This window comes from Pagrus major, chromosome 21 (genome assembly GCF_040436345.1).
Source record: "Pagrus major chromosome 21, Pma_NU_1.0".
Taxonomy (NCBI): domain Eukaryota; kingdom Metazoa; phylum Chordata; class Actinopteri; order Spariformes; family Sparidae; genus Pagrus; species Pagrus major.
Genome location: NC_133235.1, coordinates 19957769 through 19975469, shown reverse-complemented (window position 1 = coordinate 19975469; position 17701 = coordinate 19957769). Strand labels below are relative to the sequence as shown.

The window sequence follows — 17701 nt, the reverse complement described above, 5'->3', positions numbered from 1 at the left end:
TCACACAGCTGTGGTCTGTTTGATGCTGTGGAAGCTGATCCTGGTTGGGGATGTGGGGATGGACATGGCTCGAGCCACTCGGACTCGAAGGGCGTGGTTGTCCTGCCAGCGGTGCCACCGTTTCCTGACGGCAGAACGTACCTAAAATGTGGAGGATTTTAGGATTTTAGGATTTTACTGTACTGTCACTACTTCATACGTGCATAGGAGAACAGATGTTACTAATAACATTTTGGGTAATACACATTGTAGCCAAAAGAGAAGGTGTGTTTTAAGTGTTTTAAGATTGATTAAGATGATTTAAAACAAGTCCCCATCTACTAAAGTTGTTTAGAAGAATGCTGCAACACTGTTCTGCTGTGAAACTCGGGATATTTTTTTTTTCTGGACTTCACCCGGACAGCATAGGGGTGAGTAGATAATGACAACATTTCTGTTTTTGATAAACTCGTCCTTTAAGCCTATTTTGTTTCCACGTGTGAAAAAATCACCTGAGAAAATATGAAAATATGGAAGTCACATTTCAAGAAGATTTTATGTGGTTTTGTTAACAACATGGACATTCTGACCCATGTGGAAAAAAGGCCAATCATATAGAAATGTATGAAATTCACATGTGACATTATTTTATTTTCACATGTTAAAGGTTTAGTTCACACGTGAAAATATTCAGTTCACAAAAAAACAAGCTGGACACTTACACTGACATTAACATCACAATGACTTGTTGGATATAATAACATTTCCGCAACACTTTCAAAATTGAATGTCATCAGAAAAGACCTATTGACACAAAGCTAACACTTCAAAAGCAAGATGAAGCCAGCACTGTTACATAATCGGTGTCTTTCATTTGGCTGAGCATAAGGTCATTAATTAACACATTAGCTGCTATTTTTTGGTTTTTGTCTAGATGAAACAGAGGTGAATTAGAGAGCTTGAAATGTCTCTTTTTTTTTCTTTGGACAGACCCAGACTATTTCCTCTATTCCTTGCCAAGAAATAAGAAGATTGATACCACTCTAAGATATGAGAGTGGTATTGATCCTCTCATCTAATTTTTGGCAAGAACGCCAAAAAACATTTCCAAAAAGCATTCTGTAAGTAGCAAGATACAAAAAACAAAAAACAAACTCTATTTGATTATAAAAAGAACGGCGTGTAAGCTGTTTTGGAGTTGATATTTTTTGTGTTTCATGGAAATGATGGTATGAAAAGAAAAGTTATCATTATGCATTCACTTTAAAAAACGGACGAGCTATGGTCATGTGGATGGCCATGTGGAGAAAAAGTAGGCACTTCCAATAAGTAATTACACAAAAGAGGTGACTCAAAGTCCTCACAATCCCTCATCCTCATTAACCTCCTCTCTACTGCCTACTTTTAATGATTCGAGGGTAAGACGAGAGCAGCAACAAAGTCCTTCATTTTTCACAGTTACTGACAGTTGTGTAATTTCCGTAATGTCTTTAATATGAGTTTCAAACCGCTGGAAGTCCAGCAATTTGCTTTTATTTAAATTAGATAGAAGGACTAAAATTAAAACGTTACAATTTCACTACTGGTACATAATCTTTTAGCAGTTTTGGCTTTCTTAATGAAAGCTACCTGATCCTACCCCTGCTTGAACTTGAAACCAAAATTGTAAACAGGAAGCTAGTTAGAAAAACACACCATCATTTGCTTTATTAAGCTCATACGTCAAGAAACACGCTGACAACTTAATACAATTTCAAAAATATTAACTTTTGCAAAGCACCAGTGACTTACCTCTCCATTTAGAAAGCAGTAAAACACTGACACGAAGAACCCCTGCAGAATAACACACTTTAGTATTACTAGCAGTTGTAACTGCAGCTGTATTGTGAAATGGCACCTTAATTAGACATCAGAGAATTCAGATGCTACAGGAGAACAGTCAAACAAAATGAAGCGTTCAGTTTTGGGAACACATTTTGTCATGCTAAATATAATTCTTGACAATAAAGACGCTCTCTCCCCCTGTTATCCTCCCACTCAGTCTTACATTTAAGCGCAGAAGATAGAAAGATAAAAATAAAAATGGCCACAGAGGAGAAATCAAGCCCACATGACCCTGTTAATCCTGTCAGCTGTGAGTACAGAACAAGAAGCAGGAGGGCCACGTTGTGTGTGTGCACAGCCAGGATGCTACTTCAAATCATCTTCCCATAAAAATGCTCATAACCTGAAAATTCCTCCTGAAAGAAGTGAAGCTCTACGATAACATGCATTAAGAAATCAGCATGATTCACTTTGTATACAGCGTGTGTGGGTTGCTGAGCGTTGGCCAGTGTCACACTGCATCATTACCCGTATTCTCACCTGAAAAGACTGCAAAAAGGAGTTGAAATAGATGAAAACGATTTGTGAGATATCGTCCTCCCCCGGATTCACGAAAAAGAGCATGTAGGTGATACCCAGCAGAGGTAGCAAGACCAGCGTTGCTTTCACAGCTTTTCTGTGAAGACAGGGATGAAACATGAGCTGCCTGCTTTATCATATCACTAAAATAAGAACTTGGATTTCACCCAAGTTGATTTTAGAAAATGCATGATTCTGTGTCAATGGCAGATGAAGAATAGTTTGCCATATGGGCACCATGCTCTATTAAGGCACTTTCTATTAAAGATCCAGTGTGTAGGATTTAGGGGGGATTTAGGTGAATCAATTGGCAGAAATGGAACATAACATTTATAATCATGTTTTCATTAGTGTATAAATACCTGAAACTAAGAACTGTTGTGTTTTTGTTAGAATGAGCCTTACATATCTACAGAGGGAGCCGGTCCTCTTCTGTGGCCATGTTACACCACCATGTTTCTACAGTAGCTCGGAATGGACAAACCAAACACTGGCTTCAGAGAGGGCATTTTGTATTTTGTACCCACCAAAACGGAGAGTAAGGCGAGGGGTATTTCGTTGGTTGCGATCTGGAACCACACCATTTGATGCCTCTACACACAAGACCTTCAAGTGTATATGGCTACATTTATAAAGCGCTATTACATAAAGCACTTATACAAGTTTTTTACTGCTTATTCACCAATTCAGATGCAGAGAGCTAATAATTTGGGGTTTAGTGTCTTGCCCAAGGACACTTTGGCATATAGACAGGAGTAGATGGGGATTGAACCACCAGCCCTGTCATCAGTAAGCAAACCTTTCTGCCTCCTGAGCCCACATGGTTTATTAGATGTGACTAATGGATTTAAAAATGGTGAATAAATAATTAACTGATGCTTTAAATACGTGTCGGCCATTTACAAGAACAAAGTTTGGTTTTCAAAGAACCCTTTTCATGGTTTTCATCATTTGCATTTGGTAAAAATGCATTCCTGAATTTTCATAATGCTTTTCTAAAGACCTTTTACTTGCTAATACACCATTGGGTGTGCACTTTTAAATGTTAATAAGTAATTAAAAGAGTTTTTACAAATATCCTTAAGAGCCAGTGTGTAGGATTTAGTGGTATCTAGTGGTTTGGTTGAATATTAACCAAGTGACCAAGTGAACACTCCGTCTTATCCTTACCCACTGTAAAAAACGTGAAAAACACTCCCTGAACATGCACATCAAGTCTTAGTTTCAGGTGATTAGAAACAAATGAAAACATTTCGAAATATACCAGGATATTCCATTTGTGCGAAAAGATCCCCCTAAATCCTCCTTTATCATACACACTACACCTATACAGTCTGCAGATGTAAAAGTTAATAAGGTATAAGAAATTGGTTTTGGTTAGAAGAATTTTAGGCTCTTTCCCAGAGGGTAGGTGGCTAAACTATCCATTGGAGGGCTTTTTCTGATGAACTGAAGAGCTACAGTCACTAAAAAAATCTGTGAAACAAATATGTTTAAAATGAATTTGGCGGTTTAAATATGCGGAGATGCATTCTTTAAATAATCTGCTTTATGCACATTATCTTGACATGCTGTGCCAAGCATACAATTGAAAGATTACAGAAATTCCTGTCTGTCCTTGTTGCATTTACCCTGCAGTTTATATCCTTTATGTAATTCTGGTAAAAGCATTTTGAAGGAACCATTATGTTCTATTTTTAGGTTAACAATTTATACCTGACACTCCTGTCTTCCTCTCAGCTAAATCTGCATGGCTCGTGTCAGCATATCTGTCACACAACAACTGTAAATCCAACTCTAGCCTGAAAACGCCTGAATCGAAGTTGTCTTCTGTGACACGGTAAACAACGTGCACACTCTAAATCATCCCCGAAGGAGAAAAGCACACTTAAAGTTAAGGGTGAGAAAACACTCTCACAATTTAGTGGTCAGATGCGCAACATAACATCATGACTCAGGATTGCATGCGGTTCTTCACTCTCTCAGGCAGACACTAAAGCTCTGCCTTTACTCACTCATCAAGTCTCGCCAGACACATGAAAGGTTTTCCACCTCCAAAGATTACGGGTGGGACTAAACAAAATGGCCACTTCTGAGAACTGCCCTGTGCTCACTCAGGTAGGTTTGTTTGTCTGACACATAAGAGTGGGAACTGCTACTTAACTTTAAAGAAGAAAGTTCACTCACAAAATATTAAATATATATTTTTCCTCTCACCTGTAGTGCTATTTGTCCATCTAGTTTATTTGGGTGTGAGTTGCTGAGTTTGGAGATGTCTGCCTTCTTTCGAATATAATTGAACTAGAAGGCACTCAACAGTAATGCCTCTTTCCAGAAATCATGACCGGTTAACAAACTAGACTGGTCGACTATATCACCGAGCAGAAGGAAACGTGCATCTACTCATGAACGAGAGGCTTGTAAGAAGAAAAAAAAGTAATAACCTCCTTGTTAGTTGAGCTGTAATGTTAGCTAGCTTAGCCTCCACTACGTGTAAGAGAATAACATATATTTTTTATTTTTTTTAGCAAGTAATATATAATATTGGTGTCATTTACATCCTTTGATTCTGAATATCTTTTCTCTGAACACTCGTGAGCTTGTCTGAGAGGGTGTTTGGGGATTAAGCACACAGATTTGTATGAAATTAAGTCAGAATTGAAATGTTGACTCTAATTATAAAGGATAGAATTAGTCTGCCTTGAGCAGCTACTTTGATGCTTAAAAATCTGTTTCTTCACAGCATTAAAACATTGCATGTTGTCCTTGAAAAGAGCAAACAGATCAGAGTAAGAGCGCCATCCACACGATCAGCTCACCTGTACTGTATCGTTTCAGACGTGGTTGAAGCTCTTAGTTTGGTCATAAGAATCCTGACTATGTTGAAGAGGAAAACAAAGTTTATCTGGAAGAGAAAAACAATAATAATTAGTTTTGAAGCCTGCGTTAATGGCTTACAGTGAAACACAAGAGCAATTTTCTGCTGCAACAGCCCTGCTGAGTAGTATCAGCACAAGACTCCTTTCTCAACAAGACAGTGTTAGATATGCACACAGGAAAGAAGTGGTCACCACGCTGCTGCATGCTTGTAACAGCTTTTACATAACCATTAGTGGATACATTCCCACGAATAGTATTTGCAGGATTCTCCAGAGTGTAAATACCTTAACCCATTAGGAAGATTAATTCAACCAACAAGCTAGATGCGGGATGAAAATGGGTCTCATTATAAAACTATTTTCGGTTCAGGCAAGGTTTTTTTTTAAATCAGTTTACACCTACATGCAGGCATTACCAATAAATCTTCTGTCAGTGCAAAATGATTGTACAAACAGTGTGAAAGTAATGGCAGTGGATGCTCAGTGGAATGACTCTCTGTGTTGTTGCTCACCAGAAGCACAAGAATAACTGGTCCCTGGTAAATGTAGTCCATATATTTTCCAGGTTCTTTACCAAACCAACATCTGTTGACAAAACCGACAAAAGAATTAACACCATGAAATTAAAGAAAAACATTTAAGAAAATATTAAAGGAACTTGGCGAGAAACCTTGCCTCAGGAATACTTACTGTTCATTTTCATAATATAACTTTCCTATGGCCCATGCTACTATTATAGGGCATGGAATACCTGGAATAAAGAAATAAAAATATTAATGCAAGTCATAATTCCAGTATGATGGTATAAAGTTCAACCTTGCCAAAAAAACCAAAAACGTCCGTACAGGTCGTCAGTGCAAGCTACTCATTACAGCCCATATTTACGTTTATTGATAGGCGTTGACCTCTAGTGGTTGTAGTAATAATGACAGGAGGAAAGGAGGAAGTCGTAGGACGTATAAGTCTGCAGATGAAGGAGATGAGGAGATGGGGTGGACAGATAAGTCAAACACACACGGGACTTTAACCTAGGATACCGCCGCCTGTCCGAAATCAAGAGTCATATCTTTTATGTAAGTTAAGTTCTGTACTAGTTTTAACCTAAAACATGATCTTTCCCTATACCTAGCAAAGTCGGCTTGGTGCCTAAACCTTACCAAGTGGTTATGTTTCCTAAACTTAACCAAGTAGTTTTTGTGCCTAAACGTTACCAAGTAGTTCTGAAACCTTAACCTAACCAAGTGATCAGAATCACAATCAGAATCAGTATTCCTTTATTGTCCCACAACGGGGAAATTTGTTTGCCACAGCAGCCAAAGGACAGAATATTTGCAAAAACAATAACAATAGCCAAAAATTAACAATATAAATTAAAAAGGTAAGAAATAGAATAGACTTGTATATAAATATAAAAATGATATTGTACAAAATTAACAGCAGTGAATTTTTATTTACAATATAAATAAATAATAAATATGGGTATTAAATGATTTTGGTGTCTAAACCTAACCAAGTGATTTTGGTGTCTAAACCTTACCAAGTAGTCTTGGTGTCAAAACTAAACCAAACTGCAATTGTTTCATAACATTAACAACATAATGGCAAAGGTCCAGCACGCCTGGCGATGGTCCTGTCCATAGGTCATATATGGCATTTTTGGGTCATTGGTAATCAACCTCGTCATTCAGATCTTAAAATATTATAAGAAAAATAATAATGTCGGTTAAAATCTCAATGTTGTTTTTTACCAAAGAAGAGAAAAATAACAAGACTCGTCAGAAACTATAGCTGCTCCTAGATGTCCAGCAGAGAAATAATGGATATGTACATTAGTTGACAACTAATGTTGTGTAATGCATGCTGGTCTCCTCTTAAACTTTACCAAAGTAAACAACATACTTTGAGAAATACTTAAAATGACATGAGAAAGATTTGTTTCTATATTTAGATAAGTGCAGTCCATGTTAAATTCTCCGTCCTTCATGTAGACCTACTGCAGCTCTTTCTACTGAACATTTCAACTGTGATGTGTCAAATCAGCATGAGATGTCCAGTGAATGCACACCAAAAATTAGGCGCTGGTCATGGCGGTGACGTGTTTTGAGGACAGGATGTCCGCATACTTGGCTCGAGGGGTTTTAGTGTGGCTTAAGAAAAGAACAAGTGTGCTTGAATCAGAGATAAAATGAAATTATCTAACCTTGGTGTGTTGACATCCTCTCTTCAAAATGGACAAAATATTTAAGGGCTGAATATACAATAGAGATTTCTTTTTCACTTTTGAATCTACAATGCTTTATTTGTCGTAATGTTAATTAGGTCTGCGTTTCAGAGCTTATGCTTAATTTACACTCTTTTGAGGCTGCATCAGAACCTTAATGCTGCTTTATGCCGCGTGTTAAGATGAAAGTAAATGAAGTAAAGCCCTCTGGGATATAACACTCCCCCCAAAGCACTTATGTCTGAAATTCAAGGAAAGTACTCCTTTTAAGCAAGCAGTTCAGTCTTGACTTTCTCACCCTGCCAGTGAGACGAAAAGCTAATTGAGCAAAACATCTCCAAGGTAAATATCGTTAGTGAGTGCAGACATCAGATTTGTTGTGACAGAAACACACAGTGACAGAAAGCAGACCAGATATGATGGTGTTGTTTTGGCTAGCTAGACAAAGTGGATCAGATGTTCTTAAAGGTGAAATGATCAGTGAAATGACCTTTAATGGAGCTGAAGTCTAAACCTATTTCAATCCCAGCTAGATACAGGCCTCTGGTGGAAGACATATTTAATCTGCCCCACTTCCATCATTTCTTAATGAATTCTTATGAACGATCTCAAAAGACTTGTGTCAGTGGCACAATGAACTCTTTAGTAGCTCGTGGTTTCCACAATGCAGCAGTTGTAAAAATGAAAGAACAAAATAATTTGCGCAAATTATTAATAAAAAAAAAATCATAATACTTTCTTTATACCTTTTTACCTATATTTATGTTATGTGTGGTCTATAAACAATGGTTAACTATAGTACTTTCTTTTTAAGATTCAAGATCAGTTCAGTCGCCAAAATCAGATTGCTGGCATTGTATGTTTCTGCAAACTACAGATAAGTTAAATTTGTATGTTTTATACGTATCATATCAACATTTTAACAATATGTATCTTATCACGTTGACATGTATTTGAGCTGACTTTCATGCTGGGAGGAGTCAATAACCAAAGGACCAAAGGTTCCTTACAGGACGACTTGAAACAACTATTTGCAATATGCCGGTTTGTAAACTTCTTCAGACCTGCCAGTTTACATCACTGGGACTTGGTGAGACGATGTATCATCTCAATCACAACGACTCTCTTCCATGCGGACTTGTAAAGATTTTTCATAGCTGGAAAAAATTTGTAGCATCTTAAAATATGAACGATCATGGTGAGTTACTTGTTGCAGTTCCATTTTTAGTGATGATGAAATGGCAAAAATAAAAGGTGTGTGCTGAAGCGAGTGGCGGAGAGTGAAGTGTTTTACGGAAACGTACAATGCCAACATTTATTCAGGTGACTGAGTTGTTAGAGATTCAAGATTCATACATTTTGTCATTTTACAACAAGGTCATATAACTAGAAGAATGTAGTCAAAAACAGATATTATTTCGATGGATTGATAATAGGTTATGAGAATAAACTATTTTTACTGATTTTTAAAAAAAATGTATTACTGTAACCTGCATTTCCTCAACAAGCTACAGCTACAATGATACAGCATTTTTTTCTCCACAGAATGGATATCACAGATGGCAGGCATTAATTACAGAACATGAACATGTTATTATTCTAGAGATATATCAGATTAAAACAAAAAGCATATTTAATGTAGACCTGCAGGAGTGCTTGGTGAATTTCAAGTGCTAATGAGTTGACCTTCGTCAAAGAGGAAGCAGCACTGATAATCTAATCATTGTAAGAATCACATTAGATCATTAAAACTAGATTGATCTGTGTGATATCTGCCTTTGGTTACTTCTATTTTAAAGCCAATATGAGCTTCCCAATCATGTCATCCATGTGTCATTACCAATCATATGTCATCTGCTCTCCTGCTAGTTATCTATTTATTTGTCATTCTTGTGTTCTCAAAGCTCTGCTACATGACCTAGATGCAGTAAAGTATGTGTTGGTTTTTCCTGCTGCAAGAACACCCAATGTCCATTAAAAAAAACAAAGAAAGAAAATGTCAGACTGGTTCAGGGAAGTATACGAGGATGTCTCCGTGTGCATTTTTCTGCCTCAACATGGAATATTCTGACACTACGATTTCAGTAATAGCTCGCTGTAAGTCAAGATGAGTATAGATAATTTATGTGGTCAGGATGGGGCATCTGCGGCATGTTCAAAATTCATTCTATCGCAGGTATCAAAGGACAAAAAATGTCCACCCTTCACTGCAGCTCCGTTCTCTTATGAAATCAAAGCCTAATCTTGAGCCTGAAGCACTAAAAGGTCTCCCTCTGCTTCATTCACTGACGTGCAGACCTCTCGTAAGTGCCTCATTCAAGCAAATGTTCACTTTGAATTGGGGGTAAATGTCACATAAACCTGTGGTCCAGCTGTTTCACTGCCTGGTTTTCATTTGAGAAACATTCTGACTGCAAGTACCTGACATATACAGTATATATTCATTCTGACCATTTTATTAACTTATCGTTGAGAAAAGTCCATAAAGTGCTCAGTAAATAGAGCAATAGGAACTTCACTACATTTTTGTGACATCTGTAAAAAATAAATTAGGTGTTGTGTCCTGGCAAACTCAGTCTCTAATAATCTTCATTTTAAATTAAAAACCAATAAGAAAAACAATTATAAAAAGTAGGAAAATGTTAACAAAACCTGTTTTTTACACATCTTCCTGCTTAAGGAGAAGTAAACACTTCAACGTTTACAGTTTTCATTCAAGACTAAATATATTGTATTGTGCCAAAGTGTGAACCCCCGTGTATACTACACAACCAAGAGCTGAGTGAAGTGTTACTAATGCGCTGTCAAGATAAAGATACTCACACCAGCCGATGAAAAGGAAGACCCACTTTCGGAGCTTATCAGTTGAATAAGTCATTACAATGGCTGTGTGGAGGTAACATCCTTCAACAAACATCCAGAAGAAGTTTGTCACCACAAAATAGTTGTATATCGTTGTAATTAATCGACACCAAGGCTGAAAAAGAAAACAAAAAACCCAATTACTAAAATACTTTTGTTGATATAACATTCTTCACAGCTGCACTTGTAAGACTTTCTAATGGCTTTATATATTATGTGTATCATTGCCGTTACCTCATTGCTCTCATGTATATTGTGGTCAATCAGCTGAAGCAAAAACCACATAACATTCCTCAGTATGAAGGTGGTGATCAAGTTCCAGTGGATGATGTTTCGAAGACATCTTATGCTCCTGTTCCACAAGTCCAACGAAATACATGTTTTATTATCTCACTTTCACAGAGACAGAAATAGAACCTATTCATAAGAAAATGAGATTCTAGGCTTTTCATTATCTCATTTGTAGTGTCACTGCTGATGGAGGCTCCAAGAGTACACGCATACACTCATTTCATTTCTTGCAGATGTGCAGTATAAAAAGTAAAGGTTTAAAGTAAGCCGGATTAGCTTTTAACAGTACCTGATTGCAAACTACTCATGGATGCACAGATAACTGTCACTGAACTACTTTCAAACTAAGGAAAATTTAAACATTTGATCATTTTAAGGCAAGATCTGGAACTATATGGATCCTCATTGTTCTATGATTTCTAAGCAGTTTTATAGAACTGTATTTGAATCAGACGTCAGAGATAATGATATCCACAATGTGTGCATGAGAGCTTAAATCACACCGAATCCGAAAATATATGTGTCATATCTATGTGATTAAATTTGAATTTACAGTAAGTTTGAGTTAGAACTCAGAGACAAAGGAGTGACGTTTTTCATGCAAAATTGGGTTAAAGGAGTCCTGTACTGTAGATATGGCGGCTCGTCGTGCATTAAAGAGCCGCTAAAAGATAAATAATTGAATTGGTCAAGCTTTTAACAGACTGTTTAAGGTTCATATGACGGTCAAAACGTTGTTCCAGTGAATTTCCTATCCTGCCAAGTAGAAATGTCTGTGAGGAAAGCACTAAGCAGTTAGATTGTACCATGAAATCTTTAGAGATTTAATTTCGGAACAAAATATTGACTAAGAAATCAATATTTGCCTTCAGAAGCCCACATCGATCAATGCATAGTGAACAACCCAGCTGCGGCTGTTTAGTATCTGAGCAGATGTAAGTGTCTGAGTGTGTGTGTCTGTGTGTGTGTGTTTAAAGCATGAAAAGAGGTACAACTGCTCAGAAGAAAGATGTATTATGAAATACAAATTGTGTTTCTTTTAGCCTGAGTGCTGCATCTGAGCCAAGCTGCAGAGTCCTATTCATTTGACATAAGCGAGTTAATGATAAGCAGTCCGAGGGTATCATGTGAATTTCCCTGATTGTCTTCTGTGAGGTCTCATGCATACAGGACACATTTAGATGGGAACTATTTCTGTACTTGCCTTAAGCACAAGAAGAGAATGAAGGCCACGACTAGAGCTCCCACGGAGATACAGTGGCCTAGGTAGTTGATGATCAGCGCTATTTTATAATGCATTGGATATTTTCTCTGTAAAAACAACACTTGAATTACTTCTTTAATGTAATTGCTAGGCAAGAGAACAAAGACTTAACATACAAAACACACAAATACATGAGTAGAATAAGAGTTTATGTATTAATCTATCAAGGCTTCATTGTTTTGAGGTTTAACGGGTTTAAAGGGTTAGTTCAACCCCAAAATCAGAAATACATATTTTTCATTCACTTGTAGCACTATTTATCCATCTAGATTGTTTTGGTGTGAGTTGATGTGTATTGGAAATATAATATAATATAATGAAACTAGATGGCACTTGCCTTGTGGTGCTCAAAGCACCATTTGAAAACCTCAACAGCACTGTCTCTTCCAAGAAATCATGACCCAGTTACTCAAGATAATCCACAGACCTTGAGCAGTTTCATGTAGGAAGTATTTACTACCGAATTACACCCACCAACCGTACGTCTACTCATTCACGAGATGCTGGCAAACTAAGCTAACTAAGCATAAAGAGTGACAACGTCTTCATAGGGAGGAGGGAGGGATGGACTGTTGGGTAAAAATATCAAATCAGAGTGGCCACGGAGAGGCCGAGGTGGCCACTCATGACTGTGACCAACCTGTAAGTGAAAGCCTGTGTTCAACTTTCAGGTACTTTTGTAGCTTCTAACTGAATCTCTTTAGTTTCTTTCGTCCTGTTTGTACATTCAAAAATATGCTGTGTTTTACTGTTTCATCGTGTTCACTTTCAGCTGTTTGGGAGTCATGTTTAGTTACTGCTGGTGAAAACAAAACGTTTCCTGTAATGCTGCTTCATAATAAAAGCTTTTAAATGACTAAATAACTTTATTTTCTGAAGAAGTTATAGAAAATGAAACATGCTTTTAATTAGCGGAGCCACTTTGTTAGCGGTGATTCTTCGATAGTACTGCTGGGATTGGGACAAGCGCGTCAACCTGAGTAGAGCCGGGCCGGCAGATGTAATGGAAAAACGGCATGAGTGTCCTTTGGGCTCTGTGCAGACATCCCATTTCACCATGTCAATGATGCTCTGTAGATGGGTACCAGTGATGTTCTGAGCGGTTTTAATCACCAGCAGTAGAGCTGTTTGTGATGTTTCCAGTGAGGATACTTTCTATTGCTTCTCTGTAAAAGTTGACAGGATCTTGGCACAGGAAATTAACCTCCTTCCTTCATAAGAAGAGCCTTCTTCTTACGCTGCAACAGTCAGGTCATTTTGGGAACAGTGATATATGTCGTTTTAACCCATTCAGTTGTTTAGATATGAGGATGCATTGACCAAAACAATCTAGATGGATAAATAGTACTACAGGTCAGAGGAAAACATTTACTGTATTTTTGATTCTGGGGTGAACTGTCCCTTTAAGTGAGAGAAAGCAAATGTCATTGACACACTTCAGAATGGCTTAAAATTACCTGAGAAAATAGAGCAAGACCCAGAAATACACACAATCAGGAGACATTATGTAAGGTAAATGGGCCAAAAACTCATTACACACATCAGTCTTACGGTTTGGCCTCAGGCTTCCCTTTTAGGGACATTGACAGAACTGTACTTGTTAAGTCATCTGGAAACAAATGTTTAAACAGTTTAAGTGCAAAATAGAAAATGCAGTTCAACAAGCATTCACACACATTTTCTTTTCTATATATTGCGAGTATTTCCTTGTGTGCCATTAGTTTAACAATGAGTGTGAACTGTGATGAGCATTCATCTAAGATTAACAGCTTGGCTGCAGAGTGAATAGCAGGATTGGTCCTGCGACACCACACTCACCTTCTCCTCCAAAATGGGTTCACAATTGGAGTAATTGCTCTTCAGCGCCCACGTCCCATTATCCATGCATTCCCTGTAAGCACTCCCTGCAAGAGAAGAGTTGGGAGCACAGTTGAGAAAACAATGAAATCGGGGCATTGTTGCAAACATTGTTGATGTGTTCAGATACTTGTTGAGCTCGATTTGTTCGTCCGTTCTAGTCTCTCATCTGTATTCAGCGTCCAAATTCAGCGTTTCAGAGTCAGTTGTTTGTTGTGGTGAGATTATAGTGAAGGGTTTGGGAAGTAAGTAAGCGAAAGCATCCTTACTTTGGAGTTCAAACTTGAACACCACTACCTGCCTGAGTCTTACACAGAATACTAATTCAGCAATGGAAATAGTCATTCACGACTGGGAAATGCAAAGCCTCTTACTCTGTCAGTTTATTTGCATATCTTTTTTTAAGAGCCCGCTTTCCGCAATCAACTTTGAACTGAATTTTTCATTTGGCAGCTCCCTCACCGTGCATTCGGAGGACCCTTTATCTCTTTAAGACCGGAAAAGAGCTGGGCGGAGACAGAGCAGCAATATGTGTGAAGTTAATTTTCTTCTATTCTATTATGGCCAGCTACTAAGGGTGATAATATGAATAACTTTGCTGCCAAGATACACTTAATTTGTTTAGGTTTTGTATTTTGCGTCAGACTGTCTTCAAAAAAGCATTAAAAATAATAGATTCACTGCACCGTTTGTTATTATTTTAGCGGACAGTATTTTCACAGGTCGGGGCCTCAAGTGTTTATTATATATTCAGCTTCAAATGGATGCAAATGTTTGTCGCAGTGTTCAGAAAAGTGAATAACATATCCCCTTGAGGATTAGCAGTTCAGACAAATCTCACACAAGTGCAGACTGTAATGTTTATTTTCACTCATCCTGACTCACTGAGTCTTGTCAACACCGAACAATATGCTAGACAGCGAGGAAACCTTCCACCTAAGAAATGCTCACAGCGACTCTGGAAGCAGTAGCAGAATAAGATCTTCCGCATTCGAATTAATGTTACGTAATGTGACATTTGTATTCGGAGAGCCGAGAGAGGAACACAGCTCGTGGCATCTAGAAACAGAGATGTAGAGAATCCCGTAAAACAGGCTCTTAATATGCTTTCATTTTACTTCTGGCAACACTTGCTGTATTGTGACTAGACAATTCTTTGTGCTGCTCTTGAAGTAAAATCCCAGTGTTCGGCTGTTTGAACAGGAGATTTTTATCGCAGCGGTAAATCAAAGTCGGTTAAATCTCTGAAGCACTTGAATGACTGGAACGTGGAATCCCCTGAGACGCAAAAAAAGTCGATTGCAATACACTCTAAAACACACTGTTCCTGTTTGCTTGACTTTGCAGACAAACGGCCTTAACATGCTCATTGATCAGGTGCCATGTGGCATTTACAGTTCCTGTGCAGCCTAAGCAACCGTGATATGGCAGCTAATGTCTCATGCACGATTTGAACATAAACTAAGGCAAATAAAGTGGAGAGTCAGAGCTGCGGGTTCTGTTTCCATCATCAGTGAGGACATCAAGTCATTTCCAGGAGGGACATTACTTCCTTTCACTGCATAATGGTGGCAAATGAGTTTGAAACCATTATGCAATAGATTGTGGTGCAAGAAACGCTAGAAACCCGACTAATGTAATGTATTTCTAAAACACAGGGAAGGTGCTGATTCAAATGTATGGTCATTTTAAAAGCAGCTTTTGTTTTACGCAATATCTGAATATAATGCAGTCTAATGCAACAACAACACATGTTACAGCCTCCAAAGGTTAATATATCAAGAGCTCTGTGACACAATAATGGGCTTTAATATAGACATGCACATCTTTTTAGTATGAACTGTATACAATGTTTGTACAACTTTCTAATAAGAAGTTTATAAGATGTGCATAACTGCCTTTGATTTGTTAACAAATCAACAACACTTGACCATCAATAATAAATGGTACATTTATAGTTAATTAAACTTTAGTTAATAGTTATTTCACTGTTACAGTAACAAACAATGAAATGCTTTATAAAACATTTACTAAACAGTTGCAACTTTACAATTAACAATTGCTTGAAAAATGGTCTATAAAGCATTTTATTAACTGTACATTTACCATTTATGAATGATGGTTGTTATAAAGTGTTACCAACAAATCTCTTTACTACTTTTAATTATTTATCAGCATTCATACTTGCAGACTTGGTGGCTTATAAGAGAGTGAAGTGGGAATCCATTAGCATTAATTAATGTATTACCACCATTTATTAATACTTAATTGCAAAATAGGTAGGATACAAAGTCAGCCTGAACTAGTTTTTCACAACCTGGCAACCCAAAAGAAGTCCTTTTTAATAGTTTCTAACCAATTTATTATTGATAAGTTAATGATTTATGCAACCCACAAACGCTTTAAGGTGAACTATCAGAGACAGTTACAAGTGATGAATATCAAATCTTGGGTTATTGCATTTTTGAATATCCCATTTATTTTTTCAGTCAGTTTCAAGGTCACCTCAGCTCACTTCAGAAGTAAGAAATGATATCCTGAGCTCTTAGACTCAATTAGGTTCAACTATATTGTCATTGGACAGAGTGCAACTACTGAGACAATGAAATCTGTACAGCGCTGCGTAATGTACTGGATATAGTGATAGTTGAATGAAATATATACAGTCAAACAGTCCACCGATGATACTTAGAAGTGGAAAAATACACATTTTGTTTACGTATTTATGAAATTAAATGTTTAGTGAGACATCTGCTTTACTTCTCAATCAGTTCAACTGTTTGCTGAGATTCACTGCCGACTCGTCTACAATGAATTATTGCTGCTATGAGAAATCAATCTTTGTAAATTTACCCGTGAAGTTTTGTAATTCTTTCTCTCATAAAACTCAATATTTTCTGAGGCATAATATTTCAATATGACATCACATTGTCTATATGTGTGGGCAGCTTTGGGAAGGTCAACAAAATGTATCAGGGAATGTGAAACATATGCTGTGTTTTTCTATTAGGGCGAGAAAGAATTTTTGGTAATCCCCTTCAGTGTGGTGGAAATAATCCCAAAATGTGTCACCTTCAGAACATGAAGGTGTTCCTTGTTAGCAGGTACTACTTTTTGTACTGTATCGATTGCTTTTACATCACCTTACAACTTATTAAGGCGAAAAAAACAATGAAATTCCACTACCTCATTGCAACACAATTATTAAAACAAAGCACATCAGAGATAATCTGTGTAGACAAACGATCCAAAGCGCTTTGTGTCACTGAGCCAGTTTGACAGCATCAACATGACACAGGAAGCACTTCAAGTCATCAAACGCTTAAATCCCTCCAGTCAGGTATCTGATGTGACAAGACAGCTTTTACTTTTCTGTCAGCGATCTCTTTAAAACCACACACTTGTGATGGAGAAGAACTTCAGACACTTCATAGAGAAACTCTATTCTTATCCTGACACATATCATATCTGCAAACAAACTAATGAAAACTAATATAATATCTCTGTAGCACCATAGAGTTTTCTGAGCTAATATTACAGCAGCAGCGCAAATTGTTTTTCATATAAAGTTCTCCGTCTCTCCGAGCAAATATCACACTGTGTCTGTGAAGCAAGCAGTGATGGTGCAGAAATAGAGGAAGGGGAGCAGGTTGTGAGTTTTTTTCCCTGTGAGCTGTTCCACTGAGGCAGGACTAATTCAAGGCACTGGTGCAGGGAGAGCACATTTCTGACTAACCATCTGTGCATTACGCATGATAAAGCTATTCTCTCCACATTTCACTTTACAGTGCACTATATTCATACATTTAAATAATAAAAATCACCAAATGACTCAGCCACTCTCGAGTTTTTGGGAATGGACAAAGCTGCCATGTGAGGGTGTTAACAACGCCGACCACACTCTCACTGGTGTAAAGACGCATAAGGAGACGAAGGAAATGTGCA

General features: G+C 37.5%; 1 protein-coding gene across 1 annotated transcript in view; it reads right to left on the bottom strand.

The window, feature by feature from the left end:
* LOC141016866 (corticotropin-releasing factor receptor 2) overlaps positions 1-17701 on the bottom strand; it is a 36335-nt gene continuing 18634 nt past the window's right edge. Inside the window, exons 3-12 of the mRNA XM_073491433.1 lie at positions 13718-13803; positions 11840-11946; positions 10579-10696; positions 10306-10459; positions 5952-6012; positions 5774-5846; positions 5202-5287; positions 2344-2479; positions 1771-1812; positions 1-141 (exon numbers count right to left, since the gene is read on the bottom strand). Of these exons, the coding sequence (XP_073347534.1) occupies positions 1-141; positions 1771-1812; positions 2344-2479; positions 5202-5287; positions 5774-5846; positions 5952-6012; positions 10306-10459; positions 10579-10696; positions 11840-11946; positions 13718-13803 (1004 nt within the window). The remainder of the gene's footprint in view (positions 142-1770; positions 1813-2343; positions 2480-5201; positions 5288-5773; positions 5847-5951; positions 6013-10305; positions 10460-10578; positions 10697-11839; positions 11947-13717; positions 13804-17701) is intronic.